Source organism: Syngnathus acus, chromosome 5, assembly GCF_901709675.1.
Source record: "Syngnathus acus chromosome 5, fSynAcu1.2, whole genome shotgun sequence".
Taxonomy (NCBI): Eukaryota; Metazoa; Chordata; class Actinopteri; order Syngnathiformes; family Syngnathidae; genus Syngnathus; species Syngnathus acus.
The window spans coordinates 11215767-11228520 of NC_051091.1; the positions used below are offsets into that span (position 1 = coordinate 11215767).

The 12754-nt window shown below is 39.7% G+C and overlaps 2 protein-coding genes across 4 annotated transcripts; both read right to left on the reverse strand.

Annotated features, from left to right (window-relative positions):
• Positions 1 to 491: 491 nt before the first annotated feature.
• Positions 492 to 10681, reverse strand: LOC119123190 (protein phosphatase 1 regulatory subunit 1A-like). Of its 3 annotated transcripts, none has more exons than XM_037252085.1 (8): positions 10372 to 10681; positions 10093 to 10266; positions 6726 to 6786; positions 3521 to 3558; positions 3349 to 3412; positions 2482 to 2664; positions 1211 to 1342; positions 492 to 619 (listed from the first exon to the last, which is right to left on the reverse strand). In XM_037252085.1, the coding sequence occupies exons 2-8, from the start codon at positions 10171 to 10173 to the stop codon at positions 540 to 542; spliced, it is 639 nt and encodes a 212-aa protein (XP_037107980.1). In that variant the 5' UTR covers positions 10174 to 10266; positions 10372 to 10681; the 3' UTR covers positions 492 to 539. The 3 variants fall into 3 exon arrangements, with proteins under 3 accessions (XP_037107980.1, XP_037107979.1, XP_037107978.1); XM_037252084.1 differs by having other exon boundaries at positions 10357 to 10681; XM_037252083.1 differs by having other exon boundaries at positions 10093 to 10681.
• A 372-nt stretch (positions 10682 to 11053) lies between these two features.
• Positions 11054 to 12729, reverse strand: npffl (neuropeptide FF-amide peptide precursor like). Its single transcript, XM_037252280.1, has 4 exons — positions 12524 to 12729; positions 12285 to 12447; positions 11662 to 11777; positions 11054 to 11431 (listed from the first exon to the last, which is right to left on the reverse strand). The coding sequence occupies exons 2-4, from the start codon at positions 12435 to 12437 to the stop codon at positions 11311 to 11313; spliced, it is 390 nt and encodes a 129-aa protein (XP_037108175.1). The 5' UTR covers positions 12438 to 12447; positions 12524 to 12729; the 3' UTR covers positions 11054 to 11310.
• Positions 12730 to 12754: the final 25 nt, after the last annotated feature.

Below are 12754 nucleotides of genomic sequence, written 5' to 3' on the forward strand. Positions count from 1 at the left end.
CCACAAGGTGGCGCCAAAGACAATTATAGAAAACGTACCACTGCATCTATTCATACACAATCTATTCTACACTTTCCTAGTTCGCTTTGCGGTTCCGTCTATCGGGTGTTATCAAAGGGTGAGTTATTTGACTTTGAGCGTGGACTTTATACTTTTATGCCAATTAAGAATGTTAAAACAAAACTTGGACTATTGCTACTCGCGACTACGTTGAAAGTGATACGTTTAATGAGGTACGAACGCGGTGTTATTGCTTTGATGGAACAATCGCAGACATCATGGCACACTATAATGAGCGTTTTGAATTGGGGAGATGGGAATTAACGAAGCAAAACACAAGGATCCGTTTGGAACTGTATGGCTGTGTATGAATATTATTTTGTGGCTGGTAACTTAGGCCCTGAAGGATTGTCCTGATGTGGCTAGAACGTGAGTCTGCACACACAATTCTTGTCAGTGTGTGTGGAGCTGGTTGAATTGAAGGAGCAGCATTTACAACGTACACACGAGCGCTTTCATTAATTCTTTTCATCTTCTATTTATTTTTCTGTCCCTGGGCAGAGATTCATTGTCTTCTCGACGGCTGGCTGACTGGTGCTGCACGTCGCCGTCTTTTTGGCTGTAAAATACAGACAGGCATGACAGTCAGTCTTGGCCATTTTAAGGAATTCTATACAGTACTTTACTGTAAAACATATCTCATATTAGTTATTAAGAAAATTTTGGGGTTGACTCCCACTTTAAGCGTTTTACACTGGTCCTTATTTGGGTGATTCAAAGCATTGTGCTAACTAACAAACTATTTTCAATTTTTAATGCAGTTACTCCGACAGTGCATGACACTATTTCTGGCGTTAACTTCTGATACAAACAAGATAGCAATTTGCTCCGTACAAAAAGTTAAACACTCACAAGCTGGCAATGCCTTGAGGACAACACAGTCTTGCCTTTAGCGTACATTTTCCCACCACGAGGACGGACGAAGGCAGAATGTGTGTCACCACAATGAATGTTAATTAAGTTTCCATTGACATTGTTGCCTAGGTGTTGTCATGCACTTTCAAGGCAATGCTCTAACACTGTCATACACACTTTGCTCACAAATGAATAAAATCCAGAGGAAATTGATCCTTTGTTTTGCAAAATAAGTATAGAGCTAACGTTGATGCAATCAAACTTTCTGGAACGCTGTTACGTTCCTCTTATTTACCTGCTTGTGCGTTGTTGAGCTGTGATGAAGGATCTGACAAAGCGACCCTGGAGCGGTCGTCGTCTTCCTTAGAGAGGGGGAACTCCAATCCGTCGACGGTCGCTTCTGAAAGACTCTCCCTGGAGAACTCCGCTGCAAACGCAAAATAAAGGGTGTCAAGATAGTTGAGCGGCGAGGTTCACGCTCATTAGATGCACATTATGTGCTTGATCAATACCGCTTGACATTTATGTGTTACTGTATTTACTCACGCTGGGTCTATTTACAAGGGTCCACATTGAGGACACAAGGCTATCTCATCATTAATACACTGTGCAAAAACAAAATACACCAGTATTATCAGCTTCGACATCACAATTCAAATCGGCCATGTTATTGCATTATTTTACACTTTCAATAGAATAACGACATTGTCTCTTTTTTTTTTTTTTTAATTGATTGTACCACAACAGAATATGATCGCCATGACAATATTTTCCCAATACAAATATCATCATGACTCACACTATCAAAATGTTATTTCCTTGCTACCAATGGCATTATGATACAATACTTACAAAACTGTATTTGCACAATACCTTTCCCATGCCAATGGTATCACGATACATTTGTATGTTACGATATCTTGATGCAGGAACACTCATGACATCACTAAACCAAACCGTATCCTGATATTATGATATATATAATATTATGATACAAAACAGGAGAAAAGACAGAGGCACACAGTATATGTTGGCTTCAGAGATACAAGCCTCGTGATGCATTAAGGCAGGGCAATTACTAGTTTCATGTGCAGGCTATGGGCTGCACTGTGTGACCATCTGCTGATCTGCTATTAAAGTGAATTACTGAGATGGAGCTCTAGCGTGCGCTCTCTGTCACTTAAGCAAGGACACAACGTCTGTATACGGAGGAGGAGATACTGGCACGAATGAGTAAGCTCATCATGCATTTGCATAGCCCGTTCTCCATTGGAATTTAGAAAATTGATAAAATCATTTATTAACTGAGCAAGTAAACACTTTGATATATTTTTTATTTGCCTAGTTTGTTAAAACTTGACCAGATTTATGACAAAACCGCCATTATAAATGGGGACAAACTATATTTCTTTTTAAATCGCATAAGGCAAAATAAGAGCAACTCAGATGTCTGCCATCTAGTGGTGATTGGTAACATTACAACTTAAAACTACAGTCAACCTCTGCATTTGTGAATAAAATCCTAAACACATATCCATGCTATCTTTTTATTGACTTTGAACTTACCCTCCATTTGGCAACGCAGCTTCTCAAAAGCCTCAGCAGTGGCCTCATCATCCCGTGGGAGCTCCTCCCCCGGGGCCATTGAATCCGGGCTGGGCCTGTCCGACAAACAACTCTCGGAGGAGCACTCGTCAGCGCCTCCTTGCTGCTGCCTGTATAGGTGATGCTCTACCAGAAACTGCAGCTCTGGGAGCAAGCAAAGGAGAAGGCTCAAGGTTAACACAGTGGGAAAAGGATGCTGAGAGATTGTTTGCAGAATGGAGAAGGAGGAAGCCGTTGGGGAGAAGAGTGGGTTGAGATGAAGGAGAGAGGATTAACGCAGGGAATTAGAGATGGTGAGGTGTTTAGAAACCCACCACGTCAAAAATAATCTGATAAGATTCTTAAAAACAACATTAACCCCTGGTCATGAGTGAAGGGGATGCTTGAAACTACTCTTAATCGCCTTGGAGTGGAAACATATCTCTTATCCGCTTAAGGCTGCCTAGCGAGGAAGCTAAATAAAAATAATAAAAAACATTTTTCGTTTTCTATTTAATTAGGTGTAATCAGGGCATGACAGAAATTCTTAAGGTAAGTGTAATACTTTTTAATATCTTTTAAGAACTTTTCAGTATTTGCTCAAAGCAACGCAACTGCCTGCTATTTTCGATGGTTACTACGGGCAACTACAAATATTAATTATCACATTGAATTGGACGTTTTAATAAACTCATGAAGCGATCTATAGCTGTAACATACAATTTAATATCTTTTGATTGCTATGTGGAGATTGAGGTCAAAGCAATGAGATATATCACCATGGATAAACACACACGCACGCACGCACACACGCACACATACACACACACACGCACACACATCACTTACCTTTCATTGTGGGCGTTCCTTTTTGTCCTTTCCGCCGCTGTAGAGGAGAGTTCAGCAAGGCGGCCTTGAAAATAAAAAATATACTGTCTATATTAAAAAATACAATTATCAATAAAACAAATGTGGGGTTTTTTTGGTTTATTTCTGTGATGGAAAGCATGACTAAAAGTACCTTGTACAGTGTGTTAGGCAGACGGTCTTCATCTATTTCTGTGAGAGGGAATCAAACATGATAACATTAATTCAGATTAAGAAACAGAAGACTGAACAAATACAGTTAATTCAGTTTTTTTATTATAAAAAGCCGACACTCTTGTTATAAAAAAAAGCAACTGAGCTAATGAGGTTGCAGAAGTGTACACACCCTCTTAAAACTGGGGTGTGTGCCTGTGTTCAGAATGAACCAATTAAATTCAAACAATGTGTTCGGTTCATGTTAATGGGAGTCAGCAGTACCTGCTAGAACTGAGAGAGCCTTTAATTAACCCAATTTATTAAAGTTCAGGTGTTCTAAAGAGCTTTTCCTGACAATATGTCTGATATGATCTGGCTTTGATTGAATTTGAAACTGTTTCTTATTCCCTCCACATTATCTAAAACGCCGGGTCCAGCCGAATAAAAAAAAAATCTCAAACATGACATTGCCACTAGCATGCTTCTTTTAATTAGGTGTTTTATTTATTTATTTTAAATTATAATCAAAAGGTTACAAATTGCCATCAGCAGACCATAAGACATTTTTTTCTCAAATGTGTTTCTGAAAAAATAAAAAATTCAAAAAGAATTCAAACCAATGTTTACCTTATCTTCCATGATTCCCAAAGGGGTGTGCTGACTTTTTATATCCACAGTACTATATTTTCATATTCACTATATTAGTATGTTTCTTCTCGGTCTTAAAATAAGGTTCATGGACTGAGCTGTGAAGCGAGTGACGTATCATATGACCACCAGGAAACAAAGAGGAGCTTTATATATAAAGTATGTGTCAGCAATTTAGGTCACATGACTGTAAGAAATGGAAAAATAAATATTTGTTGACTGGTGCTGAAAACATAACTGAGCACATGCGGTAGAACTTTTTCTAGGACAGCACGCTGTTGCTCGGCAACCTATGCATCCCGAAGGCAGAGTGCCAGTGTGCATACATTGCACCCACTTAAAAAGCCAGGCGCCTTTGGGTTTCTTAATTCGTCACTTGTTTGAAGCAGCCAACATACGCTTGGATCATCACGGATCAGTTGCGTTACGGCTTGCAATTTATGCTCGGCCTTATTTCTAGCGTGTCTGGCGAGTTTGGAAAGGTTTATAGCGCAATTACGGACGCAGTGACAAATCAGTGGCGAATGGAGGAGTCATTCAAATCAAATAAGGATTTATATTCCAGGAGGCTTGCCTGACATTAGTAACAATCAAAAGTAGAATTTATTTTAACATCTACCATGGCAATAATTAATTGTAAAGAAAAAAATCATGACAGAAAGAAAAATGAGACTGGTCACAATGATTGTTTGAAATCTGAGCTCTCAAAGCATCGCGTGTCATCTACGGGAAGAGTGAGCAGCAGTGGCAGTAATAAGAGATGTGCAGATTACTAGTTGGGTTAAGAAACATGAAATATGGCTTGGGTATTGATGTCTATCCTAATTGCCTTCTCTGTGTGTCTCCGAGCCCATCTGCGCCCCCAAAGAAGTGGAGATAACGCCAGTAATGAAAGACTGGAGACTCCCAACTGACTAACTGGTGGACACAAAGCCAGATGAGAACACACACAAAAGCTTCTGCGTCATTTTTTTATTCAACATAGATGCTCTACTTAGCAGCCAAGTGGTGCTCCAGCTCAAGGTTTTTTTTTTCCTGAGCTCTAAAGGCAGTGGTAAGTGCTTCATATTTCTAGTGTTAGTTTATTTAGTTCACTAGTTGGTCAAATTTATTTAAAATGTAAGGGGTGTACTCACCTGAGGTGTCAAATCCAGGTACAGGAAGTAGAAATTCTAGTTGTAGCCACAGGTGCCTCCAATTAAACAGCAGGTAAATGTGCTAGTTACCTGGAGCTACTTACCTGCTGGCTTAACTGAATAGAAGCAAACTGTGGTGGCTAAAGCCAAACATGTTTTTACTTCATAAGCTTGGATTTGACACTCATTTTTGTGAGATGATGTCATTTTAAGAAAACCATTTCCTTCTCTCATTTTGAAAATCCATTTAAAATACTGAAGTTGGTTCTTTGCCCAGTAATTGATGAAAACATCTAAACAAACTGATTTTTTTTTTTTTAACGCTTTGGTTTTTATGTTGCATCAATATCTCACCATCATGGTGGGTAAAAAAGAAAATCAAGTGCCATCTTGACACATTTGGCATTGTCATTTAGGTTAAATGCCACTTGTGTGTACATCTGCAGCCTCTGATGGGTGTGTATTTTTGGGGGGAGGTTACAGGGTGTACACAAGGCAGTACAATAAATAATGCAGTGCTTCTGTGTGATTTGGGGCACGCCAGAACAGCTCGTCTACCCCCTCATCACGGTATCAGTTGCTTCCCCATCCCCCCAAGCATCATCCTCCGCCAACACCAGTCTGGATCAATGCAGCTGTTCCAGCCTTGTGACCAATATTTCACATTGTAGGTCAATCTGCTTTCATTTGGAGAAAATAACTAAAAAAAAGAACAATGTTTTTTCTTCGCAAACAATGCAATATTAAGAGTTTGAGCCATGTATTACTGAAGTGAAGCGTTTATAAAATTACTGATCTTTTACTGAGGTTAAATTTTACATTCAGTTGCGTCACGTCCTAACTAAATTGAACCATAAGTTTGCTCTCACAAATCTTTAGTAGGATTTAGTAGGAAAACCTTTTACTAGCTAGGAAGCTAATAAATATGTGATGAAATTTAATATGACCTAAACTATCCTCTATTCCATTTATATTCATTCAAAACATAATAGCGCCGTCTGTTTTCAGCAAAATGAACACCCACGCCTCACTCAACCACTTGACACACAACACACACACACACAGACACACACACACACACACACACACACGTACACACACAAGGTGCTACAACAACAGAAGCAGCAACAAGCAGGTCAGAGCTGACTCGTGTAGAACAAGAGAAGCCTCCAGAGGAGCGCTGTTGTGTTTGATCTGCGTATTCCCTCGAGAGAACGACTGGATGTTTTTGCTGCTCTGAAGCGAGAGCAGAGACAAAATAAGCTGTTGTGTGAAGTTGGAACAAACCCATACTGATTACATTATTGTCAAAAGACCTGTATTTGGAGTGGAAACTGCGCAGAGATGAAGCAACATAAACTCAAGACTGTGTTTTGTTTTCTATTTAGTTGAAGAAAATATAGTATGCAGTTTTATTACCTGGTGATGACTGGTCACTGGATGCCACTAAAGTTGCGGGTGTTGGTCGACGTCTCCTAATCTGAAAGAGATGGGGATACAAAAAAGTTAGGAATTACTCGTCGAAAAATTAATAAATGGTTCACAGACTATTTAATTTAAAAAAAAATTGCACCAGAAATGCACATGTGGTGCCCAAAGATAAAGTTTAACTTGTGACTGTGCCCAGAATTCAAAACAACTATATCTCAAATAATCTTTTCCCATTTCAATAAATGGAAATGCCATTAATCTGTTCCAAGCGGCAATTGGGGTGTATCGTAAAATTATTACATGTCATCTTCTGTAATCCCACTTTTTAAAACCTACAAAAGCAAAATGTATTTCTATATTGCGGATTTCACTTATTGCAGGGGTGGCCTGGGATATGATGTATTTCAAAAGTTGCTCTTCCTGGTGGCCTGCTCGTTGCATCATCTTTGACCCACTTTGAAGTCACAGCCGTGATATTCGCCAAGCTTCCACCATTATGCTTCCAGAAAACCACTAATTTAAATCCCAAGTTGTTGCCAGACTGACATAATGGCATTTACATAATGGTGAAGCAAAATTAGCGTGCATTCACGCGGAAGGAATAATGTCCGTAACTGCAGTGAAGAGAGTACTACGACAGCGACACGGCGAAAATAGAAGCTGAAGAAGCTTCATTAGCATTGGAGCTATATCAGTGGAGTACAGGAAGGCCGCGTGAATAAGTGTGTGCCGCGTGCCTTTTCTGTAGTCAGAGATGTGCGCCTGCTCCTGCTGCTTCGGATGCTGCCAACCACACATCCTGATTGCATATCGACCCATTCAGCACATTACGGTTCTATTTTTATTCATGATGACCAAAAAAAGCACAACACGGTTTTTTTGCAGTAAAGGGGAAAAAATGTCTTGCCCTAAAAGTTGCCTTTTAAATTCACCTTTCTTCATCATCAAGTCCTACCTAACAATTTCGCTCTACAAGTACTACCATAATGACCAAAATGATGACTATAAACAAAGCCATGGTGGATAGTACAACAAGGAGCTGTAAATCTTTCACAATTTATAAACAAGCTGAGAAGTGACGGAATGATTATGGTTTGCTGGCCAGGGTGGAGGTGCCAAAGGCTTGAAATGTGATCAGTCAAAGGTTTAGTACTGTACTGTCATAAAACAGCAGAAAGGGCACATGTCATTTTGCTGACAGGCAAAGTCAAAGGGAGTCTGACATTCAGGGGGAGGAATACTGCACTCTTCTGCATCTCTTGTGTGACTTCAATTTCACTGATGGACAACTCAAAGGGAAGGGCTTATTTCATGCCTGCTGAGCATTGTTTGACAGAGAGACATTTTTTTGGTCTGGAGCACACTATTGTGTCTTCTCTTTAAAACTACGTCTAAGTGTGTACTCATGTATGGTGACTTTAAAATATCACATTTTTCGCCTGGCCCGACGTTTGTGCAAACGTTGTTGAGTTTTTAGTTGCAAGGCTTTACGTAGACAAATTTCTACAAAAACAAAAGGGTCCCCACAGCATTTGTTGATTCCACAAATCTGCATGCCTGGACTCATATAAGCAAAAGTATGAAAATGTATCAATGGAGTAACAAGAGCACTCATTTCATGTATTCAAATTTTTCTTGGAAAATATGCTTCCTTGAGGGGATAGCTCTGCATTGCATTATTCAGCTCAAGGACAAAGATGATAGAATGTGAAAGCTGTGCCGGGGAGCAAGCTTTCTTTCTGGGAGGTCTGTAATAAAATAACACATGGAAACATATCATCTTCATCTGCGCTGGTTTTACTAATGAAGTGACCCTCATCTAAATGATAATGAGCTCACGGATGTGATGAGCTACATCAATCCAAACTGTAAACAAGTCTAACGAGACTTAAATACTGTGAGGTAAAGGAGACTGGCTTTATTTAGCGTGACAATATACGACGTCTTTTAATCACTGTTCAAGATTGGTAGGAGAAAATACCCGTAAAGTAAGATTCTAAATTTAAAATCCACTCGTTTAAAGAGCAAGTCAACCCTAAATTTTCTTTGTAATAAAATGTTCTGAACAGCCCAACTAGTCGAAACACAGTGTTGTGATAAATGTTTATGTTGTGAAATATGGATAAACTGTCAACCTCCAACTATTTTTATCCATTTCAGGGGGCGGCCATTTTCTCACTTGCTGTCGACTGAAAATGATATCACAGTTGCCAGGTCTTAGGTCGCAACCAATCACAGCTCACCTGAAGCTGAGTCACCTGAAGCTGAGCTGTGATTAATAAAAAAAAAAAAAAAAAATTAAAACCTTGCTCTAATGTATCTGTGAGAGCATGAGTCATGCTGGAGGGGAAAGGGTGGATGCACGTCCGAAGCAGCGAATGAAAGACATACACTCATAAATCTCTGCTATTTATACACAAGGTTCATTCATTATAAATGGCCTGGATGTCTTGTTCGTGTAAGATTCATCTAACGAGGGGAAAAGGACATCTATGAGCTGTGGTCACGAGTGACTCTTTATATGCAACCATTGTGAGACGTCCTTTATTTCCAGAGTAACTATTTCTTGAATTACAAGTAACTTTTGGACATTCCTGGATGCTGAGGTGTCTCATTATAAGCCCGTGTGTTTTTTCTTAGTGTGTGAAGAGAGGTGAAAGACACTTCATTCTGTTCACACTGGTGGTGGATGTAGACAGGTAATTGGCTGCATAGGGGTCATAAAAAAACAATATGTGTGTGGTTTTTTTTTGGTCATATTGGGCACTGAAATAAAATAATATAATAGTGAAGAAGTATGTGTCGGAAAAAAGCTAGCTAGATCCCGCTGTTTATTTACACCAAAAAGGTTCATGCATGGCTAATGGGAATGTTGGAGCATTCCACAAATAAAATTAATAAAAAAAACTACTTGCATCAACCACAAACATTTTAACAAAACAATTTTTTTGCCCTATTTTTTCCTCCAAACTAAGCAACTTTGTTCTTGTGAGCACTTTAAAATAACTTTTTTTTTTCAGGAAAGCACAACATTTTTCTAGAAAATATGCACATATATTTTCATATAATGATGGACAATTTGGAAAGGTCAATCAGCCTACGGATGCATGTTTTTGAATACCTTTTTTTTTCTTTTACAGGATAATATTTTTTTTGTCTTCAAAACATACAACCCTCAAAAACATGAAATTTTTTTCTTGAAAATATACAATCTTCTTAAAAATATGAAAATAAATTCTCCAAAAAAATAATAATCAATGCCTTTGAATTAAAAACTAGATTAACTTTTATCAAACCTGAGCAACTTTTCCCCAGAACACAAACCACTTTTTATCGTTCCTCGCTCTGGTGATACCTGTTCAGCTGCTTCTGGGTCCAGGTGGGTGTCCAGTAGTGGCACGGTGAACTGTATCTTCCTGGGGCTCCCAGTTTCCATGGCGGCTGTACTCGAGTAGATGCGTGTGCGTGAATGTCAGCAATCCTTGAGGAGTGCAAGGAGGAGGAAGGAAGACTCCACCAAGTGAGGAAGCTGGGAAACAAAGTCAAGAGAGATAAAAAAAAAAAAAAAAGAAAAAAAGATATAAACCAAGACTGGAGTCAGTATTCCCAAGAAATGTACTTTTCTGTTATTCACTTGCTCCTTAGCATCCTTTTTGGATCTTCCCAATGTGATCTATTTCCAAGCACCTGCCTGTCCTGCCTTGCCTCCTCTCTGGATCCCAGTGCTGAAACGACAAGGGCACTACGAGCTGGGAGCGCCTCTCCTTCACCCACATTGGCTGAGTTAGATGGAGGACCCGCCTTTTCTACACCTCCTACGGCGTGTATTGGTGCGCTCGGAGCTCTGCGGCAGGGAGAGGTAGCATGACAAAAAGATTCTCTCTCTTTTGGATGTGTAGGAGGGAGGCATCATCCTCATCATTCCACACTCACTGGCTCGCCGAGATGAGTAAATGCCCCTACACAACACACATAAACTACAGATTATAGAGTACTGTGGTACAATTAATTATACTGCAAAAAGTGAACAGCAAAACATGACTGTATTTTAATAATTATTAATTATTGCGGTATTTTTTAATTACATTTTATTCATTACTCTTTAAGGACATACTGTATTTACTGTCTTTTATTTTTGTTCATTGGTTGTATTTTTTGGATGTTAGCAATAGTTCTGAATTAATGTAGCACATTTAAGTATTTTTATTTCTTTAACTGTATTTCAATCAAATAAATCACAGTCTTTTAATTTTCTACTCACTATCTCAACTATTGTTATGGTGTTGTGTCAATGAAATGAGCACATGTATAAAATCTTTAGGTTTAAAGCCTTTATTATAATTTGAACATTTTCTGAAATGTTGAATGTTTTATTGTTGTGGCCTATCATCATGAGACAATTTATATAAAAAAAAACAAAAAAACAAAAAAAAAAGCTCATTTTGCTTTTTGTGTGGATACATGAGTGGTTTCAAGGACAAAGCAAGTGACTTTCCATTTTAGTTTCATTTGATGGACATGGGTCGCCCTTGTCAGCTTGCCGCCATACGTGCGTCCTCTTTGCATGAGGACATTATTTCTTGCCAAATCTCTGGGGTACCGCCATGCTCCAGATCTGGCCAGGAGCCTCCTCCCAATCAGGCGAGTTGATGTGATCCTCCAACACCAGCGGCCCTCGGGACGAGCGGCCAAACCTGCCGGGGTGGAGGTGGGAGGAGGATTTGGAGACACATGGAAATTGAAGGCGGGGTGATTGACGTTAAGAAGATATCCAAGAGAAGATGCTTTTACCTCATTATGGATGGTGACAAGCATTAAAAAAAAAAATGCTTTTGATGAGCCGCCCTTATGTCGGGTTATTTCTTGCAATTTTTTTTTTTTTTTTGATAAACGAGAACATATGGCCTCCGGAGTTTGTACCAACCTCTGTGGTTCATGGAGCACAGAGTTCCGGGCTTCTCTGTGAGATCCCAGCAGCAGGGCTCTGAGCAGCGCCGTCAGCAGATGATCTTCCACGCTGCTATCTGCTTTGACACTCTCCTGGTGGATGGGGAAAAAAAAAAACAAGTGATGGGAAACATCTTATTAGGAACAGCAGATGTCAATAACACCCACTTTGGAAGAGAGGCCACATGGCTATCCTTGCGTAATCTGCTCTCCTAATGTATGCGTTGGATATTGCAAAGCCTTGCATACTCTTACTCGCTGTTGCATGTGGACTCATTTAACTGCAGAATGCAGAAGTTCATTTTTAATTTTTATCTGACAAGAATGCAGATTTTGTAACTTTTTACACAAAATGTTGAATTATTCATCAACATATTTTACATTGGTCCAATTGTTTCTGTATTTTAACAATTATCATATAAAGTTTTCATTACTGTTGTTTTTTATTCTAGTGTATTTTTAACATGTTGTTTTGTTATTTAATTTTTAACTATTTTCTAAATGACTGAATGAACACAGAATTATGTTTGAAAGCTTTACGGATGAACTAGAGATGGAAGTGATATGTATGCAGAAGATGTTTGTAATTGGCTATCTCACCATCTCCAGCAAGTGGTTGTCCATGTTGTCCTGAGATGTGCCCCGCTTCAAATCTTCACCATCCTCCGGCGCACCTGCAACGTGAAGCCCATGACTGACGTCGCCCAGCGCCATCAGCACCACCAGAATGGTCACCGCTGCACTCGTGTCCATGTTGGCCAGCCTAGGGAGGAAGAAGCGGTCTTTCAAGAAGCTCTGAAGAACTTACAGGCAGTAAGTGCAGGATGAGAAGCACCGACCTGGCCCGCTGTCTTTTATACACCGCGTAGCGAGACGCCGCCGAACCTCGGGAGAGCTGGAGAAAGATGCCCCGGTGCTAATGGGAGCGAGGGATGGGATGGAGGCCTGACGCCAGGCCATTTAGGCTCAGCATCCGAGTATTTAGTGACGACAAGAGAGGTCATTATGTGGCCCAGAGGACCGCGCGCAGCACAACAGTCAACACTTATTAAACAGATAAATCCCCACAA

Excerpts from the sequence above, each read along its gene's own strand:
- npffl (XM_037252280.1), bottom strand. The coding sequence starts at position 12,437 with ATGGACACGAGTGCAGCGGTGACCATTCTGGTGGTGCTGATGGCGCTG. Across the intron at positions 11,778-12,284 it reads ACAACCACTTGCTGGAGATG|GAGAGTGTCAAAGCAGATAG; the intron begins GTGAGATAGCCA and ends CCCATCCACCAG. Across the intron at positions 11,432-11,661 it reads GTGCTCCATGAACCACAGAG|GTTTGGCCGCTCGTCCCGAG; the intron begins GTTGGTACAAAC and ends CCACCCCGGCAG.
- LOC119123190 (XM_037252085.1), bottom strand. The coding sequence starts at position 10,173 with ATGGAAACTGGGAGCCCCAGGAAGATACAGTTCACCGTGCCACTACTG. Across the intron at positions 6,787-10,092 it reads ACCCAGAAGCAGCTGAACAG|ATTAGGAGACGTCGACCAAC; the intron begins GTATCACCAGAG and ends CATCTCTTTCAG. Across the intron at positions 1,343-2,481 it reads GCTGCGTTGCCAAATGGAGG|CGGAGTTCTCCAGGGAGAGT; the intron begins GTAAGTTCAAAG and ends TTGCGTTTGCAG.